The sequence below is a fragment of the Haemaphysalis longicornis genome, unplaced genomic scaffold (assembly GCF_048455015.1).
Source record: "Haemaphysalis longicornis isolate Haplotype H1 unplaced genomic scaffold, Haemaphysalis longicornis Haplotype H1 scaffold_4, whole genome shotgun sequence".
NCBI classification, from domain to species: domain Eukaryota; kingdom Metazoa; phylum Arthropoda; class Arachnida; order Ixodida; family Ixodidae; genus Haemaphysalis; species Haemaphysalis longicornis.
The window spans coordinates 55,665,761-55,691,536 of record NW_027526361.1 but is presented as its reverse complement, the minus strand read 5'-3'; the positions used below and the strand labels follow the sequence as shown (position 1 = coordinate 55,691,536).

General features: G+C 45.4%; 3 protein-coding genes across 5 annotated transcripts in view; 1 reads left to right on the top strand and 2 right to left on the bottom strand.

Annotated features, from left to right (window-relative positions):
• LOC144178725 (uncharacterized) overlaps window positions 1-5,703 on the bottom strand; it is a 56,192-nt gene extending 50,489 nt beyond the window's left edge. For both annotated transcript variants that reach the window (XM_077706797.1, XM_077706798.1), the window contains exons 1-2: window positions 5,546-5,703; window positions 606-749 (exon numbers count right to left, since the gene is read on the bottom strand). In XM_077706797.1, coding sequence (XP_077562923.1) covers window positions 606-731 — 126 coding nt within the window. In that variant the 5' untranslated portion in view covers window positions 732-749; window positions 5,546-5,703. The remainder of the gene's footprint in view (window positions 1-605; window positions 750-5,545) is intronic.
• A 419-nt stretch (window positions 5,704-6,122) lies between these two features.
• Window positions 6,123-10,934, bottom strand: Paf-ahalpha (Platelet-activating factor acetylhydrolase alpha). 2 transcript variants are annotated; one of them, XM_077706802.1, is made up of 5 exons: window positions 10,656-10,934; window positions 10,354-10,427; window positions 10,132-10,225; window positions 9,922-10,044; window positions 6,123-8,017 (listed from the first exon to the last, which is right to left on the bottom strand). In XM_077706802.1, the coding sequence occupies exons 1-5, from the start codon at window positions 10,716-10,718 to the stop codon at window positions 7,727-7,729; spliced, it is 645 nt and encodes a 214-aa protein (XP_077562928.1). In that variant the 5' UTR covers window positions 10,719-10,934; the 3' UTR covers window positions 6,123-7,726. The 2 variants fall into 2 exon arrangements, with proteins under 2 accessions (XP_077562928.1, XP_077562927.1); XM_077706801.1 differs by having other exon boundaries at window positions 10,132-10,248; window positions 10,338-10,427; window positions 10,656-10,930.
• A 226-nt stretch (window positions 10,935-11,160) lies between these two features.
• Window positions 11,161-25,776, top strand: LOC144178727 (protein adenylyltransferase SelO, mitochondrial-like). The gene is made up of 13 exons (XM_077706800.1): window positions 11,161-12,011; window positions 12,959-13,097; window positions 13,397-13,542; window positions 14,307-14,430; window positions 14,554-14,669; window positions 14,735-14,838; window positions 14,924-15,128; window positions 16,286-16,486; window positions 18,430-18,550; window positions 20,992-21,149; window positions 21,265-21,392; window positions 24,589-24,689; window positions 25,386-25,776. Exons 1-12 carry the CDS (start codon window positions 11,584-11,586, stop codon window positions 24,681-24,683), a joined length of 1,965 nt encoding a protein of 654 aa, XP_077562926.1. The 5' UTR covers window positions 11,161-11,583; the 3' UTR covers window positions 24,684-24,689; window positions 25,386-25,776.

Here is a 25,776-nt window from a genome sequence, read left to right as displayed (position 1 = left end):
CTTCGCTGCCAGTTTTTCTTCCTTCGAGAAGCATGTCCAAAAGATTTTGCTTACTTGTACCTTTTGGTGACACAACTGTACGCACATGCATCATGCAGTCTCGACCCCATGTAGGAAAGAATCGCCCACAGTTGGACATATGCAACAGTGCATTCTGTTTGAAAAAATTTGCAGACAAGTGTTCGATGAAACTTCATCTGGCAAAATGTCATATTTTTGAAGCGTAAAATTGCTTCCCAAGCCATTTCCACTAATGTGAAACCTGCGGAGGGGCGAAGCATGCAGTGCAGCATGCAGTGCCAACGGCGATGAAACCATTGGGGGTAGACATATACAGCTTTGCTGTAAAAGTCTGTTGTCTTTGAAGCGCGAAGCTCCCTAGCGTGAGGCGTAAACGAGTGTCCCGGTGTTTTAGTACCGTAACTGCATGAGACAAACGACAATTACGACGACGACAGGAGATGCCAACAGCCCCAGCCCCTAAGGGTCTTCACTCCTCAAATAAAATATTTGACATTTCGGAGCCTTACACTTTGAAATAATTTGCAACAGAGCAAATGTGAGCCTTTTCATCGGCAGAATCCAGAGACTGAAAAGCAGCTTACGGCCATGCCAACATCGGCGTATGCATGCGGAGGCCAGACGACTTCTGCTGGGGGTCCTCGGGAGCTGGACGCACTGCTGTCGGAGACCAGGTCTGGTGCCTTGGCACCCAGAGATGCCTCACCCATGCCTGCTTACACAGGTGCCTGAGACAGGATGGGAAAGCCACACACACACATTTATACACTTCTCAATCACCTTAACCCATTGATGCTCACCCTTGCTCAGTAGCAACAACCAGTGGAGTGGAGTGGAGTGGAATCAACTTTATTATGGAATAAACTTTATTATAGCAACAACCAGAACTTTTTTTCCTCCACACTTCGTGGTTCTTTCTGAATTTAACACCATCTGTTGATAGACGAAGGCACCTGGGCCTTCAAAAACTGAAAAGGACAGGGCAGCACGTACTTTTGTGCGCTAAAAAACCAGACTTGTTTATGCGTGTCGACTCGCATCGAGCCCAGATGCTCAATATGCTCGTGACAGGTAACCGAAGTTGGGCAACGTCGTAGTAATTACAAATGATAACAATACAAACTTAAGGTTTATGATTTCGACTTGGACCATAAAATGAGTGCGTAGATGCTGATCAAGGTAGCCTTCTTGGTCAACTAATATATGAGGCAGCAAGTGCCCGGTGTTGCTCAGCAGTCACCTCATTGTGTACATCCTAAGAAACCTAATTTCTTTCCGACTTCATATTTGTGATGTTTGGAGTCCTTTTACATCATAAAAATGTGCTGACAATCTTATTAACACTTTCTAGACCGTGGCAAAATCGGCAGTGTTTGGGTGTTGTAGAAAATGTTTTTTTCATGCCTCAGATACACCACCAACAAGTCCGGGGCGGCTTGACGCACTTTCACTGTCCGTAGTGAAGTATGACGAATCGAAGTCGTCTTCCGTGTCTGTGCTGCTACCATCATGCACAGATTCAAGCTCAGATACATCGGAATCCGTCAAAATTCGCCGCTTGTGCGAAGCATCGGCGAGCGGCAGCGACGCCACAACTGAAACCACGTGAGCTTGTCTCCCCACCGGCAAAAAACATTTAAAAATACCCCCCACAGAGGAAAAACGAAACACGAAAGTGAAACTGATAAAATACGTCCTCCTTTACCATTAGGATGGCGTTATAGGTCCAGAAGCGCTTGGAGAGCGCCAAAATTTGAATATGTATTCATCGATAACATACTATTGATGGGAATAGGCGCAGTCCCGAAAGTGCTAAGCAAAAAAAGTTAAGTGTAGGCATCAAAGTGTTAAACCTGGTTTGGTAAATAAACACTCCTCTGTTGCGAAACAGGTTAACCTTAATGGGGCCCTGCAGCACTTACCATCGACTACTCGGAATGTATTTTGGGGTAAAGCCTGTGGCCCCAGCAATACCCTCCCGCAAAAATTACGAAAATCCGTTCACTATCACTGAAACTACGCGCAACGAGAAATCGCGCATAATTGTTCCCTCTCAACTCGACCGCGGACAACGCAACGAAAGCTGCGCGCTCTATCCCAGAGAGGGGGGCAGCTCGCGGCGTTCCCTCCCGCGGCCTTCGATATATCACAGGCCAGGGAGTTTTCTGCTTTTCTCCGCAACGTGGAGGGGTCTATTTCTGGTCTGGTGCCACAAAAAAGCAGGCATCGCTGCCTGCTCGCAAGCATGCGCTCGGGCTGGTGGGGTGTTTTTGAAGCAATAAACATTTGTTGTCGAGTGGTCTGGTTGAAAGGGAAGTATTGAGCTCCTTACTCGAGCTCCGCGCACACTCAAAACACAAAAGAAATGGCAAAACTGTGCGTGCAGGTTCAGGCATAAAAGAGGTTGGCACACAGCGCCGCCGACGGCGGATCGTCACACGAAATGCAAGAAATAAGCCGCGAATTTGACCAGTTTAGCCAATCGGACAGCCATGGCCTCAATGATGTCATTTACGCCATGTCAGGGGTGCATAATGAGAACTGAAGAGAGCGCAGTTGGTTTTCCCGCGTCTTTCACAGCGATTTGCGGGCTCACCATTTCATGTGTGTTAGGTAAAAGTAACATTGCAGGCTCATTCCAGGCCTTTCCAGGCTAGCATTCTTTGCTTTGCTTTGTGCACTGTCCTAGACAAAAGGTCCCCTGTAGATGTTATTCTAGTCAATACAACGTAATTCATTATTGTTGACGGTAAATTTCTGTTATTAATCCCCGTATTCTGTACCCTGATAATCCGTGTTTCAAGACTGGAGTAACAAGAACAGTAGGGCCTCACTGCAGTGCGCCTGAATATAACGAAGTCACGGAAAAGAATACAGAAATAAAAGCAGTTTTTGTTAAGCATAACGTGCATATGCACCAGAATACTATTAGCTAAGCCACAACAGCTAAAAATAATATCTAAGTCACAAGTAAAACAAGGTGTGCTTGTTTTTAATTATCATTACTATTGCTTTGTTCCCCCTACAATGTTGCGTGGCAACCATTCAATGCAGGAAATTGGACGACTCCAGAAACCTGCCACTCGGAAGTTTCCTTTTTATTTTTATAAATGCAGAGCAAAGTTTTTTAACACAAGCCTCACACACCACATTGGGACAGTTTGGTTTCGAACAATTACGTGGTTTTTGCAAGGTTGCTTAATTATGAAATGCAAATTTAAGAAACTTGTGCTGCATTTTACGTTGTTCTCTTGTTCATTTTCCCCCCCCCCTAAATTTTGCAACTAAAAAGCTTTAACAACTCAATAAATAATGGCAATTCATGCCCTTTACAGTAGCTGTCCTTCCGTGTGTTTAGCTGTTCCAAAGAGTTCACTGCAGTCAGGATAGGTGTGGCTGTGTTTGCTCTGTGGTTTCACCCTTTGTAGGGTTGTTCGTTTTTGGGTTTTATATATATATATTTTTTAAATTGGGTGCTATTTTTCAAACTAATAATCGGGGAGAAATCTCGTTTCTTTGTAAAACCATTTTAAAAGTTGGGTGTTTTCTGGTAAAATCTACAGATGTACTAAATAATACCCCGAGTTCATTTTACCCCTAGGCAGCATCACGAGCTTCTTACTCTACACACGTTAAAATTAGTGTTTGTTTCATGCTGGTAACAGGGGGATATCAAGAGTTTTCCAGCATATAGTGTCCGAAATTTGGCATTTGTTTGGAAATGGATCAGAAATGATGACGGTACAGAGAATCGATAACTTCTGAGAAACAAACCATGTTATTCACACAAAGCTGGTCATCAATTTTTTTTTATACATCCTTGTTTACGTACATTATCTCTGCATGCGCAACAGGTCGGTCTCCATTCGAGACTTGTCCGATCGTTGAACGTATCTCAGCTGGGAGAAAGTTCTCTCGACATCACAGCTTGCATTAGCTAGGCACAACAATGTCAGTGCAGTGTTTGCCAGCCTGGGGTAGCGAGCATTAGAGTCCTGCCAATACTCAATGAGTTCAAAAGCTGTGTTTGTGGGGCTTGCTTCCAGCAAGTACTGGTTGAGAATGGCAGACTGTCAGCTGACGATTGTGCAGATCACTACTTTGAAAAAATCAATTCGGGGAGAAATCGGATTTAACCCGATTCTCCTGAAACAGGTTCGTGGTGTAAAAATGGGGTGAAATCGGGTTTTAGCCGAAAACAAACAAACCCTAATCATTTGTAGTTAAAATATTGACAGGGGAAGGGCAGGATGGAATGCATTTGTCAACGTTTTCGAACTCCTTGTTTATTAGGTTTGTGTATTGTAAAAAGCCTGCCTTATAACGGTCTTTGGCCATTTCCTTGTTTATTGGGTTTGTGTATTGTAAAAAGCCTGCCTTATAACCATCTTTAGCCATTTGTAACAGGACGTCAGAGCAAGAAGTGATGGTTCTGCATTTTCTTGTACGGAAGATGTATTTTGTGAAATATACCAAAAACAAAACCTACTAAAAATGAAAGATTGCTAGCGTATGCGGTGTATTAATACCTGCCTTTATATGCTTCCTTCAAATAAGAACCGGATTCGTGTCTAAAATTGAGGATTTCCTAACGTGCGCACTGTATTAATATCAACTGTTTTTTTTTTCTCCAGACAAGAACAGAACAAAATGTAATTTGACTAACGGAGCGAACGTGCCCGATCATGAAGCGCGGAAGACCGAGAATTTTTCAACAAAATTATTCGCTCGGCGTTTTCTTAAATGAGAATCTCACAGCTGGGTTGCTCGTTACGGGTCTCACACAATCTAGTGAGCATAGCATATGCACGTAGTGTTGGGAGTGGATGAAAGCGATAATTAATCAGCTAGCGAAATTAAACACAATACTCTCAGTCGAGTACATCACTGTTTTGTTTTACATTGAAGTCGCCCACAACATACACGGAGCCAATTCATAAAACCAGACGAGACGTAATGAGGTAAATAAATTGGCACATCGGAAAGCTTTTTTTTTTTATTGTTATAAATCACTGGAGGACTGTTATTTCCGATATAAAGAAGCTGATATTTCAGTTCGTCCTTGTTTACAGCAGAGTGGTAGCTTGCGCGAATGACGGCATCGCTGCCTTGGGCGGGTTTCGAAACCGGCAAGAAATTCAACGATACAAGTACTGCGAGGGCCTCCACCGATGCTGGCAATGGCGTCGGCCGTCGTTGTGCAAGATGCGGCATCGAAAAGCCTTCCCAAATCGCGCCGCCAACACTACAAGTGCCGGTGATCGGTCGCAAGCCGCGCATCACAACTTTCGCCAGCAGAATGCCAAAACGATGTGGCCACCCCCCCCAGTGGAATGGTAGGCGACGCGCGGCCCGCAGGAAATAGGCTGGGAAACATAAAGGACCGTACCAAAGAGGCGAAAGGTAACGGAGGGTGAAGGAACGACCCGACAAATGGACCAGTCCGACCGGCGCGGCGACATCGGAGCGATTTCAGGCGTCGGAAATGGTTCTGCGAACGAAGAAAGTGTGGGAAAACACTTACCGGCACCGTTTTTTAAGTCACTTTCGGTCTTTTGTTATGCGCAAACATTGCAGAGACACCCAAATTACAATGGAGTTCACCCTCCTCGCGTTATGAACGACCAACTCTCGCGAGATCTCGCGAGATGTGCGAAAGTGGGTGTGTCAGTTTCGTTTTCTCCGTTCTGCGGGAGCAGACGGGCATGGAGATAACTTCGCCCGGAGATGCCATACGCCGACAGGAGTTAGCTCTTTGGTCAGAAAAACCGGCATAAGGAAACGCAACCTGTTTGTTTGTTTGTTTATGCGACAATTGTATTTGTACTTTGTGTCCCTTTTTTCTTATTCCCCCTCCCCCCTACACTAATGCCTGTAAAGGCGATGTAGGTATTTAAATAAGTAAATAAATAAATAAACGAATGCCCTTAAATTCAAATATTTTCTGGTGTTTTAATGGGCAATCGCTGAGATGATGTCGGGCATTATGCAATGCCATGCTATCTTGATGTTCTTGGCTGACGTATGTAGGGTGCACTCAACACTTTACATGTGCACAGGCAGTGCCGTGGTGTACTTGCGTACAACAAATGCAAACTGGATCACAAGCATTTGAAATTGATTTATTTATTACGTGTCATAGCAGATCCAACGGCGAAGGCACTGCGGCCACATTGGTTATACGAAGCCACCAACCTACCCCCCCTCCCTCTCCACCCCTTCTCTCCAGCGCGAGTTTTCGTCACAATGCATAAACATCATCTTTTACCACTCCAAAATGTGCAGTGCGACACTATTCATAAGCAATTTATAAGCCCAGTGGTGCAGCGTCACTTAGCGACAAACAAAAATACCTTCTCTTTCCCAACCAGTGTCAGGGCCATACAGCTGATTTTACCAGGTTCATGAATACCAAAAGAAAAAAAAAATGGCAGCTACATATGCAGAAGCACTGATGTTAGTGCACAGAGGTACCACCCAATATTTTCTTATACAAGGCAGCAACACTTTGGTAACACAGTGCACGATGCAGAAATATTAAAAGGTGGAACACATTTCATAACATGCTGTACAACGTGAGGGGTGAACTTAACGCAATTCGAATGCAGCCGGTAACATTCAAAAGTAACACTATTTACAAGTGACCCTCCCCACAAAAGTAAAAAAAAAAAAGAGAGAGAGAGCAGAAAACATTGTGCACCCTGACTGAAAGGCAAGATAAAAACAGTTAAACCTCCACTTCATCGATAGCACAAAAAAGCGCGAGCTTGTCACCACGTCTAGCAATAAATAAGCACCCAAAAAATAAAACAAAATTGCAATCGCACAGTAGGAGTCGAATCAAATAGCGCTGTTGCTCATTAAACTTCAGGCTGTTGCAATATTTCCAGCACACTGGCATGCTCTGAACTGTGTAGGGCATGCACTGGCACGCCCTGTACAAAAAATGTGACAACAAATTGGGCCAGCAATGAAGGCTGCATAACTATCTGCCAATGTGTCGCCCTTTGCAGGCAGTGCTGAATGGAGTGGGCTCCACAGACCACAAGCCACACTGTCTAAGCAGCATAGTCTTCACAGGGGGACTGGCATCAGAGCTCAGAACAAACAGCAATACGCTCTTGCGTAAGGGAGACCCACAACACCGTGTTATACGTGTCACAGAGAAAAATTATTTACAAAGAATGAACTCATACAGCTCAACCCTATTAAAACTTTCTCTTCTATTATTTTACTACCAACGCAGCAGTGTGATTAACAAATAGGGCCAAGAATACTTTTCACATTGCATTTTCAGTTACACAAAAAATAAACCTCGGCAAACGACAGAAACTAGCAGTAGAAGCAGCTTCGCTGGTGACACCTCCAAAGTGAAACTGCATCTAAGCTCCAAAATCGAGTGTGACACGACAGCAGCGGTTTGGACAAAGAAATTAGGTTCCACAGCTCGGCAGGCAGATGAACGTATCAAGTGCACTTAGTCTCAACATACAACTTGCGAGCACCGTGTGGAGAAACAGCCGCACTGACGTGCAGTGTCTCCTTGAAACTACACTGCCACACAGAGTTGAACTAGCCTTCTGCGCATCGCAAAAAACGAAAAAAGAGAAAAGGCTGCAACAGGTGGTGGCACAAGGGACGTCAATTGCACCATGCGCGTGCGTAAAAGCGCTACAGCGTCATCGCTTCCCGACGTGGATTGTGCCTAAGGCGAGGTGATGGCGGGGGTCGGATCGCCGGCGCCCGCAGCCTCGCTCAGGAGTTGGGCAACGAGGTCGGCCAGAGGCTCGAAGGTGGCCAGGTATCCCTGGCGGCTGAGGTGGCGGAAGTCGAACATGTCGTGGTGGCTGATGCTGCCGTCCGGCCGCACCAGCCCGGGGTCCAGGTCCACCAGCTGGATTCGGGACCGCCCCTTCAGCCCTTTGCTCAGCGCCTCGTTGATCAGCCGTCGCCGGTCGCGCTGGGAGTTGGGGTGCTGGCCGCAGGGAAGGAGTTTCTGTGCAAAGTTCCACAGTGCCCCACTCAGTTCCCAATCGTCGACGTTGCTCCCTTCAATGCGTCTGAATGCATGCGTCGCAAAATCCCTTCGGTATTACTCAGTTTTCGAAGGAAATGGGAAGGACACTGAACGTTACGCCAGGGATTGGGGTACACGAACTCATAATCCCCTCAATTCGCCGTTTTCATTCTCGAGCGAAGAGAAAGAGGTCATTTCTATACCTCATTTTGAGTGAATGATACATTGCAGAAACCCCTCCTAAATAAAAACAATCACCATTTTTTGTTACACTTCTAAGCTCCTCTGTATTCTCAAAACTAACTTTTCTGCCACAGAGCAACCTTGGGATGCTTTGGTGAGATCTGAATCATTGATGTGAAAGTACGAAGTTCCCTGCACTTTATATGACCAAATTGTAATTAGCAATTTGAAGGAAAAAAAATGAACCCCCCCCCCCCCCCCCCCTTAAAATTCATACTGTTGCAATTTTTGCAGAGAAAGCTCAAATTACAGCTGTGGCGTAATTGCAGTCTCCAGTTGATGTAGAACATACATAAAAGTAAGCCAGCATTTATTTCGCAGTAATAAAGGGGTAGTTAATAAGCTAATAATACTGAAATTGTGCGCAGCTAAAAAGAAAGAACAGTGTGGCATAACCCATTATTAAACTTGGCAACTTGTCCTGATATATACGAACTGATTGCATATTTGTTCCAAGCACATCAAAAGACAGAGTACAAATTCTGTCTGCATAGTATACACAGGAAAAAACAAATAAAGGGTGTCGACTACTTGCAATTAATCGCAGAATTTGAGCTGTGTGTGGTGCCGAATGCGCGTTGAAAGCAGCAGGGACTGAACAGGGGCGAACATTTCATGAAAGACACGAGAAAATGAAAGGTGTCCCGCAGCTGTGTCAGGTGCATGTCGCTACGAAGATGAAGCCATCGCTATGACCGATGCAGTAACATGCGAAGATTAAACTATTCATTGATTGTAGGGTTTAATGCGCTGACGTAACGCAGGCAATGAGGCGTGCCGTAGTGGAGGGCTCCGGATTAGTTTTGACCACCTGGGGATCTTTAATGTGCGCCGAAATCTCATACACACGGGCGTTTTTGCTTTTCGCCTCCATCAGAAAAGCTGCCACCGCGGCCGGGAATCGAACCCGCGACCTCGTGCTCAGCAGTGCAACGCCTTAGCCAGATTAAACAATTCAAATGACCGTTAAGGAATAGTTATACTATTGGAAAGTGGGCTTACAATTTATCCTACGGATGCTGAACAGCCACTGTTAGGAAGAACGTATCAGCTGGAACAACCATAATCCTTTCTGCAGACAATTTCCGTTGCCTTCCCAAACACTGGGATGTGTGTCTAAATGCATTTGGCAACTTGCGAAAAAATCTGGTGTATCCTACTTCTTTTTACATTGCTTTATTCAGTTCCACAGCGTCTTTTCATACTTTTTTGTTTGCCTTAATCAAGGCGCGTGAATGCATTTCGTTTGATCACACCTCCTATCCCAGGGCTTGAGGAGAACTGTAGTGGAAAGCTACTAATTTATAGGCTAGCTGCGTACCTTTACTGTGCGCTCAAATTTCAGTACAGAAATTTTAGTTTTCATTGCCCCTGTCACAAAAACAGCTCCCGTGGCAGAATTAAACCTGCAGCACCGTGCTCAGCGGCGAGTTAAGTGGAAAAACTGAACACAAGATGTACGGCAGACAGAAGTGATATGTTCAAGCGCGCGCAGTACCGCGGGCAGTGAGCTGAGTGTCACAAAGCTGAAACTTACTCAGTAACCCACTGACTTAGTAACCCAAGTTCCTCGGCTCAGTCTTTTCGACAGACTGCAACAGCTTTCTTCGCACTTATAATAGCACTCGATGTCTACTCACCAAAACTACCACCTGCGCTTCAGGAAGGCGGAACGTGATAGCTGTTGCGCAGATCACTACACCTTCTGCGACGGCCTCAGGGGTGCTGGAGTTATCGTTGCAGCCCACGGACAGCACGACAACCTAAGGCAAGCAATCGGACAAGACCGGTGTTGTTTTAAGCCATCGTTCATTAAGCACAGCCATAAAGCTAATGCAAAAACAACGCACCTTCGGGTTGAGGTTGTCCAATTCCCCGTTTTCTATTCTCCAGAGCACGTTTTCAATTCGGTCCTCAGGGATGCCGAAGTTCAGGCAGTGCAGAGGTGCGAAAAGCTTTTCCCACACCTTTAAAAGGAAGTAAGCGAATCGTAAGAGCGCGTGTGGCTGGCAGCAGGTCATGGAATTGCGGCAAGAAATACGGAAGACACACTTGCCTCTGACTGCTGCAGAAAGGCTACGGTGTAGTCCCCAAGCACTACAACGTCCGGCTCCTTTTCTTTGCCTTCGGATAAGAACAATTTGTGCTGCAAAAATAGAAAGGATGGAGGCACTAAACTAAATAAAAGCCAGTTACTCCAGAACCACAGTTTAGCGTTCTCTTAGAACGGTGACAGTAAGGACTAGTACTAGTAGTTTTGAACATGAGGACCTAAACAGAAAACAACAAAATTACAGCCCCGCACACAATTTCTATACGCCCAAGGAACCAGCATAACGAACCACACAAAGCCCAACAGGTTCAACGAGCTTACCAAAGATAACCACCGGTCATCACCATCAATTGCCTCGCCGGGGGTAGGCACCACTGAACTCATGTTCGATCGACTTCTCTGGGGAGCAAACGGCCACTTTCTTATTTAATGCCTCACTCGCATGTTCACTAAAGCAAGTAGCGCAAGTTAAAAGGCGTGTATTGTCAGCACAACGACGGCGATATGGTTGCAACGAAACTCTTGTTTACAGGCAAAATCTTTTCAACCACAGCGTGGGACCGCCCAAGATGTGAAGATGATGTTTGGCTCATTGATTCGGTGGTGGCGCTAACGACAAACTGTTGAAATTCTTAAGTTATATAACCATGCTCACAATCCAAAATGCTTTACCAAAATTATAAGGTTTTATTAAGAAATAAGATGTTTTGAAAGCTTTTGTGTATGTGTATGTGTGAGTTTGCGTTTGCGTTTGCAAGTGGGTGCATGGACGATGAAAGCATATCGACCGTGTCGCCATGCTGCGGCAACGGTGGCAACGGCGCAGTTTCCGTTTGTGATCGGTCTGCTTGCCTTTCCTCCTCGGCCGCTGCTTGTTGCCTGTGTTGTTGCCGTGTTGCTACGACGGTTGTGGGGCCGTGGTTGAGTGGCTTGCGACAACGCTAGAAATCTTGGCGTGACAGATCAGATAGTGATTGCTGCCGTGCGGAAAACAGCATGAGGATTGTTGTGCTCGAGATATGCCTACACTGTTGTGATCCCCTCAACCGGAACCCTACATAGCGCGGTTGCAAAAGCATAAATCGCGGCCTACGCGCTTTTTATCGATGCTTATCAACACCTGCGCGATCACGAGTTCCTCTAGTTCATCAGCCCGTGCGAGTGCCTGTGTGGAAACAGGTGTCAGTTGTTATGTTTGACCCTTCGTAACTGGAGGATCGCGCGGCCGTGCTGTGAAGTGACGCGCTGTATGCTAGTTTTCCGGCTTATGATCGGAACGTCGTTCGCGACTGGTGCATTACGGTCGTTGGTGCGTTCATCGTCACATATCGCCCTGGCCCTGTGCGCCACGATGTCCACGTTCGAGACACTGACGTTCGATAACCTCGCTCTGAGAACCCTGCCGATCGACAAGGAGAAGCGAAACTATGTCCGAACGGTCAGCGGCGCCGTGTTTTCGCGAGTTTCGCCCACTCCGCTGGAGTCTCCCGAGGTGGTGGTCATCTCGGAGGATGCGATGATGCTCCTGGACCTGCCGGCGTCCGAGTGCGCGAGGAATGACGCAGCGGAGTACCTGTCGGGCAACAAGCTCATGCCGGGCTCGGAAACTGCCTCGCACTGCTACTGCGGCCACCAGTTCGGCTACTTTGCTGGACAGCTTGGCGACGGCGCAGCCATGTGTGTTATCACTTATGAATTGTCGTCAGATTGGTGCACTGCTTATACGACGCGTGATTTTTGTTGTTGTAGCGCGCGGAAAACAAGGTGAAACGCGAAAAACAGAGACGTAGTTGCCGCTTTTTCAGCTGCGCCATGACGCATTAATTTTTTTTTTTGCCACTCCCTTTCTGTTATGCTTGGAAGTTTTAGGGTAGAGGGGACACATCCCGTGCAACGAAACGCTTTGCTCCAAAAGAACGTTTTTTACTGTGCATATATTGGAAAGCATTGTTAGACCAAAAGAATTCTTGCAGCATTCTGACAACCGCTACTCCTCCTGTACCTGTATCTTTGGGAGAGTTATCGCGAAGCAGGTTTGGTGATGTCTTGGCTATAGCTGTTGAAGTATTACTCGAATTAAAAGTCTGTCCCATTGAACAGCAGTACTAAAATTCTATCTCACAATGTCAAGGATTGCCATCTCAGTACGTAATGAGGAGCTAAAATTCTTGACACAGAACTCGAATAAAGTGTAGTAGCAGTTGTGCAGTTCCCACAAAAAACGCAGCCAGTGGTTACAGTCATCACATCATTTACCACTGGGATATCCGGCCAAACAGGCAAGCGCCATCATCAAACATGGTTCTGGGCAAATCAGACTGAATTAAAATGTGAAGAATTGACAGTTTATGATATGAAAGGAGAGGGAGGCTACTTTTAAGTACTTGTCTGTATGGCATGTGCGTGGGCACCTCTAAATGTGACAGCATCTACAACATTCCATGCACCTTAAAAGGTGTTTGGCAAAAAAATAAGCCAACTCCAGTTATGTTTATCTGCGTTTAAATGTAAAGTAAACAAACACAGCTTAGTACTGTTTTGTCACACTTGATGCACAAAACTTATTGCTGTTAGCAACCTCAGTTCACGTGGCATGTTAATGTTTCCGTTGCTCTAAAATGAAGGTACCTTGGCGAGGTCATCAACAGAAAAGGTGAACGGTGGGAAATTCAACTGAAAGGTGCTGGGCTGACACCATACTCCAGGTCTGCAGATGGACGGAAAGTCCTGAGGTCTTCACTCCGAGAATTTCTCTGTAGCGAGGTAAGTTCCGCTTATTGCTTCTCAACTGACTTCATTTAATAAGTGCACCCTGAAATTTATGCCGACCTTTGTTTTAACAATTACCTTGTGCAGCACCTCATTTACAAACAGATTGCACGGGTGCCCTGCTATAGTTTAATTTTTACCATGAGAACTTTTTGGCAGGGTCCTCCCTTCCGTGTTTTGCTTTTCTTTTTGTATTTAAGCTCATTATTGCAAATGAAATCGTTGGGCTGGAATGATTTCGCAAGGACAAGTTTAGTCTTTTTTTCTTTTGGTGACTGCACAATCTTTCCCAGGCTATGCATTTTCTTGGCATTCCTACAACAAGAGCGGGAGCCTGCATCACGTCCTCTACGACTGTGTCACGTGACATGTTTTACGATGGCCATCCAAAGGACGAGAAGTGTTCGGTCATTCTGCGAATCGCCCCAACATTTATCAGGTTAGCCCCCGTGCCTGTGGTCAACACACCTTGGCGTACTTTGCTTGTCATTGTAGGCAACAGGTTGGGGCCATTTTCATGCTTATAGAGTTGGGATAAAGTTATTCTTATTTAAAACAAGCTGGTTAGCAAAGTTACTGCTTGAATGGAATGCAAATTCAGAAGGTAGCAAAGCTTTTCAGAACACTTTCATCGTTGGCACCAAAACAAAATGCTTGCACCAGTTCATAAGAAGGCGAAGTACTTTGTTAGGTTGCCACAATTCCATGACGTCAAAAATGGTCGTCTGCAGAAGCCAATCTCATAGCTAAAAATTGTTTTTATTCTATTTCAAAATAAACAGGTAGTGTGTTGAACAAAACAGACCAAAAAATGCGGTCCTTATGCAAAGTTTGAGCTTGTGTGGAACGAGTGAGCAGTCTGGAACGAATCAATTTCGAAACGTTTATAGAAGCATTACTGCATGCTGTTCTTCATAAATTGTTGGTTTTTTTTTAACTGATAAAGCCGTCATTGTAAATTCGCAACGAGTGGGAGTTTTTGACGATCCATTGAAGTTTCATTTAACAAGATTCTGCATGAAAACGTCATCAGTTTACCTAAATCCACCTCTACAGATCAGTACAGAACGCTGTTTGTGGGCAGCGTTGACTTCCAGTTTAATGTATAGAAAAAATCCATGTGCCCACGTTGAGGTTATGAACTTTCAGTCAGACATCCAATTATGCCACAAATGCAGTCCGAGCCTTCCTTCTCTGTGGCAGGTTTGGGTCATTTGAGATTTTCAAGACATTGGACCCCTTCACTGGAAGAGTGGGACCCAGCGTCGGCCGCAAGGACATCCTGCTCCAGCTCCTCGATTACACAGTCCAGACTTTCTTCCCCGAGGTGAGTAAGGTTTGGCTGATGTGGGCAGTGTCGTCTTGGTGGTCCCACATTGCAGAAATCAGTATGCCTCCGTAATAGTGCAAGGCTGCTATGTGTCTCTATCTCTCTCCTTATTCACTCCAGATTTACTGCAGCTTTTCTGCCGATAAGGAACAAATGTACGCAGAATTCTTCAAGGATGTGGTCAAAAAGACGGCGAGCCTTGTGGCCAAATGGCAGTGTGTTGGTTTCTGTCATGGGTACGAACTTCCAAGTTCTACAACATTCTGGAACTTTACTAAACCCGATATTTCTTCCTTTATAGAGTGCTCAACACTGACAACATGAGTGTGCTTGGGCTAACCATCGACTACGGTCCGTTTGGTTTCATGGATCGCTTCGATCCTGACCACATTTGCAACACATCAGGTAGCCCTTCAGTTCAGGCCTTTTAATGGCTTGGAAACTCAGCATGCCAACCCCCTCCCCCCTCCTTTTTTTCTTTCCCCCGCAGATGATGGGGGGCGATATACCTACATTAAGCAGCCAGAGATCTGCTTGTGGAACCTGAGGAAGTTTGCCGAAGCCCTACAGCCTGCCATTCCTCTGTCAAAGACTCAACCTGGACTGGAATCGTACATCCCAGAGTATGAGGCATGCTTCTTGGGAGAGATGAGAAAAAAATTTGGCCTGACCAGGAAGGAACTTCCAGAGGACAAGTAAGTTGCATGCTTGTCTCATGGGGTGTTGCTGCAACTAGCGAACACCCTTTCGCCAAACTGAGTGAAACCAGTTTAGTGTCACAGCTATTCCAACAAGGGCTACTGTGAATGAACCACGCAGGATGTCATTTAGTGTGGGCTTTACTTAACCACGCAGGATGTCGTTTAGTGTGGGCTTTACTTCTCACGTCACTCGAGTGTGAATTGCATGGTAAAAACACTGTGATTAGCTAACAATAGTCCACAGATCTGGCTGAATACCCTGTGGTGAGGATGGCAAGAAAACACCACATCTTTTGGCACATTTTTCTTTTATTCCTTCAGTGCCATGAATGCAGTGTGTGTCAGAGTAACCCAGTGCAGCAGATAGGGTTGCCACCTTCCCCAGAAAAAAAAAAAAAAAAAAAACAAAAAAAAAACAAAAAAAAAACGGCCCTTTAGGTGGAGGGGTATATAGAATGTTCGACTTGCATTGAAAACAAAACAGCATATTTTTTTTTTGACATGCAGTGCCACTTATTGTAACGTTTTCCTAGAGAGAATTCAACATAGTGTTTAAACTGAACGTGACTGAGGTTTTGGTTATTGCTCTGAATGTATGTGCTCCTCTGAAAAATAATCGCACATACTTCGCCCTTAAAAAGCTCTTTGCATCTGAACCGCGGCGGCGGCATTTTATTGTGTTCCTTCCCGTGGTCTCCCTACATCTCTGGGAGCATGCACTCTCGCGTTTTTTCTCTGCTCGCGAGTGTTTTTGCAGCTTGTCAACGCATATTTATCGTCGTAGTTGCTGAATTGATGCTCATAATACACACAAAAAAAATAATCGCGGCACAATGGCCAAAAAATCGGCCAATAATGACCACTTTTAGGTACGGACTGGCAACCAGCTCACCGTCTAAAAAACCGGTTGGGCTGAACAACAACTGGGCAGGTGGCAGCCCAGTGCCGTATACACCTGCCATCTGTGAGAGGGAGGGGGGCTGCCCGATGACCCTAAAATCACTTTACACATTATTTCTATGGGTGGTGCACTGCTCTTGCACCACTGGCTGAAATGCAGAACTGCAAAACCTGGCTAATCCTACTGTTTGATTTGAGCTAGCATGGCTGGTTGGCGACTTGATGCATAAAATGTGCGGTGTCTGTTTCAGAAGCCTGGTGACATCTTTTTACGATGCCCTGGAGTCGACAGGTGCCGACTTCACCCGGGCGTTCAGATGCCTGAGCGTGCTCGCACTTCCGGGCCACCCCGAGCACGAGAAGAGCAAGGAGACGCTCTTGTCCAAGCTTCTCTCATGCTGCAGCACACACAGCGAGCTCAGCGCGCACTTGGCGTCCCAGACCTGCTCTAGGTAAGCAGCCCATGCGAAATGCAGTGCGCTGAAGCCTTTATATATACATATATATGTATAGGTAGGCAGTCAAGAGAATGCCAAGGAAAGCGAAGAGAAAAATGTGGTAGATCAGTTATTCTTCTTGAAACGGATGTAGCTTTTTTAAATGTTTGGAAGATAGTAAGTGGAGAAAGACGTGCCCGCTGGGTGAGATACAAACTAGAGCACTGCGTGGGCCTGATTTTAACGCCCGAGCCAGACTCGGGGCCCCAGCATCCATAAGTGTGCTTGGCCCGGGCAAGGCTCTGGCCTGTTGTCCCAAGCCCCGTGCTGGCTCGGGCTCACTAAATTTTTAAATCCAGGGAGGGCCCACGTATGCGTGGCCAGGCCCCGGCTTAGCCCCAGCACGTCATGGATTAAAATGCGAAAATTTAGGGTCAAGTAGTGCACGTACTTTAACCTTCACCATCTTCAATGTCACATTGGCAAAATAATAGCTCGTATTCTTACATCAGAGACACCATCACCTTTGATGACCACGTCACGTGCTTGTCTCGGCCACTAGTTGGTATGCTGAAAATTTTGGGGCCGCGATTCAATCCACGAATACATACGTGCATTTAAATGTTTTACCTGCAGTGGTTGCTCAGCGCTGCTGTTTCTCTAGCATGCATATTCGATTCCCGGCCACGGCAGCTGCATTTCGATGGGTGCAACGGGTAAAACACACCTGTACATAGACACGAGTGCAGAGCTCCAGGTTGACCTAATTAATCCCTTCCCCACTACGGCATTCCTTGTTATGGTATCTCTGCTATGTTATACTCCAAAATGTAAAATGTTGATGCAGTACATGAAATGCCATTATAATTACAGTACAGTGACTTCAAGACCTCGCAAAACACGTTTTTAAAATTATGCACAGCACTTATCAAGAAGCATGTGGAAATAAACTCCGAACATTATTTTAATCCTCTTTTCTAGACTTCATGTCTGAAATATTAACGGCCAGGCCCACGACTTCAAGCCTGAGCCTGGCCCAGGCCCGTGCAGTGCTATAATCGACTCCATCTTTGAAACATTTAAAAAAAAACTATATCCGTTTTAAGAAGAACTTATCTACCATGGTTTTTGACTGCCTACCCCTTATTCCAGTCTTCATTCATTCATTCATTCATTCTCACACACGATATATATATATATATATATATATATATATATATATATATATATATATATATATAGAGAGAGAGAGAGAGAGAGAGAGAGAGAGAGAGAGATGCTTTGATTGATTGATTTTGGGGTTACCGGATTAATTTTGTTTTCAGATACGGACCCGTTTGTATATCTTTTTGCCAGACTAGTACATTTAGCACCTACGAGTAGTTACATTAAAAAGCTAAAATAATTTGGGTGACTTAATGCACCAAAGCTACACCTAGGCTATGAGGCATGCTGTTGTGGAAGGCTCCTAATTAATTTCAACCACCTGGGAATTTTTAACACGTGCCGAATCTTGACAAACAGGCATTGGAGGTACAGCGGCCAGCATCCAACCGGTGTTCTCAGAATTAGCATTACGCCGCCTTTGCAACTGAACCATGGTGACAGGTCTGCATTGCAAAGCTTTCAAATTGAAACCAAGTGTAGGACCGTTTATAAAGGAGACTACCTAAGTTCCCCTTGTGGAACTGCACAGCTCATGTACACCAAGGCAACATTGGGGTGAGAATTGTGGTCACATTATTCAGGATGGGTGGGTAATATGACACAGCTGCCATGCAGCCATGTCGCACACATTTGCACGGCTCCACTGGACCCCATTAGCACATGCTCCAGTAGTGGTGGTATTTCACTAACCTGCATTTCGGCGGGACACTCATTCGATGGATTGCTAGTGGGGTCTTGCAACTGGGTCAAGCAACCTACCTGCCACTTGTTCTTCTCCGGCTCTCTTGCAGAGACTTCCAGCTGTTCCTCATCCTTTCTCAGAACAATCCAGAGTTGCTCGAGCAACTGGGGAAAGGAGCCCTCGCCAAGGAAAGAATTGTGGCGCAAATACAGAAGTCCAAGGAGTTGAAGGTAGGCAATATTTCGTGCGCGTCTACAAAGCCCGTTACAAAATGTGTTGTATGCCAAACAACGTTGCAAGAAATTGTGCAGTGGTGTTCGGGTTGGGCAGCCCTGAAACCAGGCTGAAAGACACACAGATCAAAATTTGGATTTTTGTCTCATTGCTTGTACTTTTGGTCAAATTTACAGAAATTAGCCTGGGCATCCTGCAACCAAATGTTTACACCTGACAAGGACAATAAAAATGTCCCGGTTGTCAAGCAGACAAAAAAAAAAGGGGGGGCACCAATATGTTGTCGGACAGTTTCTGCAGAAACGACCACATTTTATCAGGCAGTCTGAAAATCACTCGGTGACTGTGTAGTTCTGTGCAATTTATCTTCCAGACAAATCCATTGTTTTTTTTTTATTGTTGCGGCCTCTTGAAGTGCTTGTTCAGCTGGCTACATGCTGCTCGCAACACTTTTTCTTGCTCAGGGGTGAGACAGTTAAATCAGATTTGGGAGCAGTTTTTGGAGCAGCGAAATCTCGATTTTGGAGCAGGAGAACCTTGATTTGGAGCAAAAGAACGACATTTATTATGTCACCTTATAGGGGCCTAAAAAATCACATTTTTGGCAACTCCTGGGAGAAAAGTGCACTTTTTAATCGGTTTTGAACGTACATAACACTGAAACAGCATTTCAATAAAGTTTTTTTCTATTCCACTACCCTTTCACAAACCATTTTTAAATTCTGAGGCTCTATGGATAGATAGCGTGGAGCGCCGTTGGAAATATCGAATTGAAAAAACTAAGCAATTGCAAAGCATTTTTATTATCATGTGAATGGAGAAATTATTATTTTTTTTAATCCCAGACTGGGCTTTACGCACAGAACCACGGCAAAAGTTGCGCAAAGCGAGGTGACAGTCGTCGCACCCCACCAGCCCTCCCATTTCAATCCCCAATGTGCACGTTCACTACGATCGTAATTTGAGTAATGTTGGTACATTTAGCCCCCTTCCTCTTGGCATTAAAGTTCACTTCAGATAGATGAACTATTATTACTAGCGTGTAATAATAGCCTGTCCCGCTATCGGACACTGCTTGAACATTTTGCGGCGATGTAGCCTGTGCCGCCACTTATGCAGTGTTGATCGTCCCATTCCCGCCGCTCGCAAGCTCGCTGTCAAAGGCAGCAATAACTCAGCGTTTTATAACACCGCAATAAGTCCGAAATTTCACTTCAAGCACGCACCGCGCCTCACACTCAAGGAATTCGCGGGCACCACGCTTCTGATGAACTCCCGTCTTTCGAGTCGCGCAACCTCCCACAACAGACCAAACGACTAAGTGTAAACCTAGCCACCCTCATAACGAAAACCACGGTAGAAATCGGTGAAGAGCACTCTGCCTTAACCACGAGCAACTGCCTCGCTCGGCGGCCATGTTTCCTAACCTTCACACCAAGATGGCGGCGCCCCGTGATGTCGTTCCGGAGCATGGAGAAAAGAAAAGGTTAGGAGAGGCCTTGACACCTCTCCTGAGTATTCTTTCCTCCATGTTCCGGAGATACGGCGCTCTGAAAATTGCTGTTTTTTCATCAACTTGGACAAGTAGTTTGTCGCCTCAGTACACATAAGTATTTTTCTACAGGACTTTGCAATGGTTTTGGATGGGAAGACTTTAAAATCTCACAGAATATAACATATGCAACCCGACATTGTGACTTTCAAAAAGAGTATCTCGGGGAAAATTTATGCATGTTTTTTATTAAATGATCAATCGATTAAACCTTTACAAACAGCATCACCTTTGGGGAGCTGGAAAATTATGCCGTCAGTAAGCATTTTTCCCCACCGAAACTGAAGGGAGCGTTAAAATCCTTGGCTCTCAGACTGTTTTGGAGCAGTTTGGCGCAATTTTTGCGTATTTCAAGCTTTTGGAGCAGCCCAGCGCAGGAAAACACATTTGTATCAGAACTGCGCAATATGCGCAGCTGTCTCACCCCTGCTCGCTGGAAAATGTACTCGTAAAAGTTCTCGCACTTCACAAAGGGGGGTTTATACAAATGATGATGATGACAGCAGGTGCTGCCCACAGCGACCGTGCTCCAGCCGCACCAGTGTCGCCCCGATTTCCGGCTTGCAATGGATTGCAAACTAGAAATAGGCTAAAGTGGCTAAAGCCCCTTTGAGCCTCCGCTAGCCACCGCAACATTGCCTTTGTGTTCCGTAGTGCAATGCGCGTTGTTGGGTGTGCGTTGACCACATAAAAATTTCTTACTGGACAGTCCGGAACAAATCTGGGACATATAGTCATCCCAACAGGGATGGTACGGGACTCTCCTGAGGACGCTGTATAAAAAGTTTGGAGTGTACCCGATGTGCGCATAGCCATTTTCTTCAGAGATCGTCGATTCCACTTGCTTGGCTTCAGTTATGGAGATGGTGCCGTTTGTCAATACAGGAAATGGGTCCGGACGACTTGCAAAGGCGAAACCAACGTACGTGGACTGACTGGATAGAAAAGTACTGCAAGAGACTGGACGCCGAAGCGGAAGGAGTGGAAGACCTGCAGGCTTTGCAAGAAGAAAGGGTCCATCTTATGAACAGCCATAATCCGAGGTATTCGTAATAACCAAGTACTCTTATAAATTTCTAGCACTTTGATAGCAACAACAACTAGACATTGTGCAAAGTCTCGAAGCAACCTCATTTCCTCTGCCGGATTGTTTTGTAGATTTGTTCTGAGGAACCACATCGCACAAAAAGCGATTGATGCAGCAGAGAAAGGAGACTATAGTGAAGCTCAAAAGGTCCTGAAGATTTTGCGGCACCCATACTCGGACGACCCTCTCGATCTGAAAGGTACGGTCCACATGTATGGTGCTCACCGTCACCATTGCACAAATTTGAAGATGGTGAGCAATTTCTTTTATGTGAGCAGCAATGAACAAAACTGTCTATTTTCTCAAAAATTTTAAAATTATGCGAAGCCTAATTCAGTGCTTGGTGTAAAGTCCTGCTGCTCTACTTTTATCATGTGGTCACAGTATCGCAGAAACGTTTCAATACTGGCCAGGCATACCACTGTATTACACTTCAGTAGCAAAGCCAACGTGGGTTCTCCGCTTTGGTTACGAAGACTGTGTGCTTGTGAACCTTGGGAAAATTTGCTATACTCCTCAAACGCAGTCGTACAGTTACAAATGAAAGCTATACAGCTTTCTCGGGAAGAAACAATTAGTTCTGGTTTCAAAATTCTCTTCAAACTGCTGCACTTAGGTGGATGTCAAATCTTCCTGTGCTGAAACCTTGGGGTCCTTCCATGCCCAAGCAAATTGAGAAGGCAGTGGTTGCGGTGACGGTGTTCGCATACCCTTAAAGGGACATTAAAGTAATTTGTAAACATTGTGGGATTACTAGCGCAAATTGTAGTCTGGAGTCTTTAGGCTATGTTTCGACCACCCTCGCTGCACTCGCGCAACTTTTTTCAGTAGAAAAATCAAGTCGAAAATGCTGTCTTCCTCTCTGCATCCTCCTTGCCGATTTCCTATGACATCAAAACAAGGTGGCTTGGCTTGACGGCGCTACTGCACGGCTTGCCGACCTTCCAACAGAATCAGTCGGCCCAGCGTTTATAGTCGGCCAGCCGCCAGCGGCATAGAGTTTCATACTACTATATTCTAGAGGGAAATCTGTCGCTGCAGTCGTGGGCCGCCGTGGGTGGCGCCATTGCCGCTAGCGACGTTCCTCGCCTACTTGGCTTAGCTAGCCATATGGCTTTTTTTTGTCTCGAAGGCAAAATCAACCAAAAAGGGTAACATTTTTTTCTTGTTCATCGTGCATGAAGCTTCTACATAATCACTGAGAGATTAATCTTTTTGGACGTTCAATTTTATAATAATAAAGCAATTTTGATGAATCTTCAACAGTAATATGGTCGGTTTCTCTCAGCCAGAGCCAACTTTTCAGTGTTCATGAGCCATGCCAAGGACAAATGGAACGTGCCTGCCCGGTACATGATGGAATGCTCGCTGAAGCGCGGGCTCCCCTAGACAGTGGCGCCAGATTTCCCTCTAGTGTATATTAGTATGAAACTACGGCCAGCGGATCATCACAATTTGTTCGCTCAGCTGAAACTAAGCCACTGCACATTTGCGTCAGGAAGAATGTGCCTTTAGTTTGTTAGTTTGTGAACTGTATCACGCTAAGTCAAGTCGCTCCACATAAGTGCACATGCAATGCTTCCCAGACTGGTACACTAGTAGAAAAAACTAAGGCCAATAGAAGGCGGGAGAAGAGTCAGCGAAGTCAATATAGGTACTAAGGAATTAAAATCAACCGAAACTTTCATCGTACAGCATAAAACCAGGGTGCCGGAAGCACTGCACTGGGTAAACTAAGACAGCGCTCAGCCGCATGACCACGCATTTGCGAACACTTTCCGCCTCAGGAATGCAGTTGCTAGACACGAGATATTGTGGGAATTTGGGGGACGCTTACTGCACGAGCGCTATTCAAGAAACAGTCATCCAAGCTGCTTGAAATGCTAAAAATAAATAAAAATGTAAACTGGCTATACATTATATACTTTATATTTCCAAGTGGTCTCAAGCTCTAGGTATGTTGTTTTGCAAAGTTGATTTCTTTGTTTTTGGCCAACGTTTTCCATACCAAATTCACCATTTTTGCGCTGTAACGTTCATTGCTCCACGAGCGAGTTTGCAGAATGCGTGCAGACTGTAACTGACGCGCTAGCGAGTTCTCCTTGGTGTGCTGTTGCCACAAGCACCAACTGCTTGCGGGCAGTGGGCACAGTCGTGAATCGGCCAACCTTTGGCATGGTGCGAACACGCCTCTTACTATACAGGCACGAACCAGGCAAGTTTCGAAGGTGGGGCACAAAAGCGCATGGCATTTCAGCGTCTGTGGTGATGCGGAGAGCTTTCATTCACTTCCTATGCGTTGCGTAGTGATTGTAACGATTCCAAGCCGTGCTGGTAGGCTTATATGACGCATTTTACAACCGAAAACATGGCAGAAGCACGGTATGTCGATTACAGGGATATCGAGAATAACGGCGGATGCCAGCCAAACATGTTGTTTCACAGAACCGAAACCGGTCTTAATTTTAATCTTGGACATCGTCCAATCATGTAGCACCTTGTATTGACATTACTTGCTTTATTTCGTGCGGCCGCCGCAAACTGCGCATGGTAGTTTTTCCTTTCGGGCTTTATAAAATAAATACCGCCTTATCAACCGGATAAATGATGAAAAGTGTGGTTACTTGGGCCAGTCTATGCAGTGCAAGCAAAAACAGGAGCTTGATGACTTCACTTGTGTCCCTTTAACCATTGAGTAGGGGAGGCTGGTCCCTTCCCTCTGCAGCATCCCTTTTCCAAAAAAGTGGGCAACAGCACCACGCATTCTGGGGTAATCAAAGATTAAAACATTGCAGGGAGGAAGGAAAAGCTGCGGTAATAAAAGACAAAACTTCATTGCCCAAAAACTTCAATGCCCAAGTGGGCAGCTTGGCTCAAAACCGCAAGGAACACATTTTGTCCAAGATGCACGCATGGCAACTTTTTTTTTTTTTTTTTTGATCGGATATGCCGGCATCTGCAGAATTACATCTAGGAGAGTGGAACCTGCACCTTCAGAAGCATCGAATTTGGCTATGGAATTTCAGATTTTTGGATTTGTTTTCTATTTTTAGTGGTCAATTGGGGCAGGTTAAATTCACTTGGAGTGAGCGTTAAACGTTGATTAGCAGACTTGCACTTGCACCTAGGCAGTGCAGGCAGTTGTGAAGGCCATTAGGTCGGTCCCACGAAGTTCCTAGCCAAGCACACTGAATTACTCAGTAGCAGGCAATTGATTTGTGTGACAATTAGGGCAGACGGATTTCACTAGTACCAATTAAAATCAAGGCCCAAGGACCTGTCGTATTTAGAGGCCATTGGCACTGTGTGTTGCACAGACATGTAAGCCACCAACAAGAAAGACTCTGAAGAAGCGCATGCGAGCCCTAATCAAGTGATGTGAACGTTGCGTTCAGGGAAGCAAGTGTGCCCGGCTGCATTCGATGAAGGCTTCTACGAAGGAGTGTATTCACTGAGTGCAACTCCACTGAGGGTATCGTGCTCGTCCTAACAGAAGGTAACAGTTTCTTTTTGGTGCATGCCAATCATAAAATATGATTTATTGTTGGAATGACAGTATTTCCAAGTATTGCTAAGCAGTGAAAGTAGTACTAGCAAAAGCGTTGTAACTTTTGGCATGATCAAGATACATGTACTGACTTTTTTTTTTGTTGCTTTGTTTCCTGTGCAGTACAGTTGAAGGCATAGGCCAAAGCCAGTCAGGAGGGCCAGTGGGCAAATGTGCCACGTGTGTCTCTACTTTGTCTTTTAACAGTTCCTGTGCTCTGTTTGTAGAAAACGCCATCCGTTAAGGTGGATGAGAGGTAAAATGCCTGCTTTGGAGGTCTCCAGTTGGAACCTCCCTGGGAGCGTTCTCCTTTTCTTTATTGATCATCTTTGATCAGGTTTTTTTATACTTCTGTTGGTGCTTTTTAAAATGAAAACGAATATTTCAGCAGAAGAGCAGCCTCTGGCTCACGAAGAATTGTCGAACGTACAACACAAGCGGGAAGCTCCGCACTGCTGTTGGCATGGGGATTCAGTTAGCCACACTTAGAGCAATGCCGTGTCTTTGCTCCATGTAGTTGAGCACAACAAACATCCTTGGCTGCGGAAAATTTTCTGCCGTGCAAACTTCGTCGTGAATGTTTACTCCATGTATTCTGAGGCAGTGCCTTTCTATTTCATACATACGTACTTTTCCTTTTTACAGAATTTAGGTTACCCTGCAGGGAAAGAACAAGCAAACAAGAGGCTTTTGCATAAAGGACGCCAATTAATGTGAAACACTGTTTTTATACAAGGCGGTGAACTTTTCGTTCTATTTTTTCATCTGAAGAGTGGTGCTAGCTGGTCTTGCTACAAGCACCCAATGGTGGCATAGTCAAAAACCTGCATCCTGGCCTCTTGCATTTCCTCTCTACAACGTGTTTAGTGAGGCGCACGCAAGACAGAACACAACTATCTAGTAGCTTCACCTTATCCAGGCTGTCGCAGAGCAGTACTAAACCCACGTGTCGTGTGGACCTTGCAATGACATCAGCCCAAAAATCACAACTGTGTACACGCCGTTTTGTTTTGCAGAATAAAAACATAAAAACTCA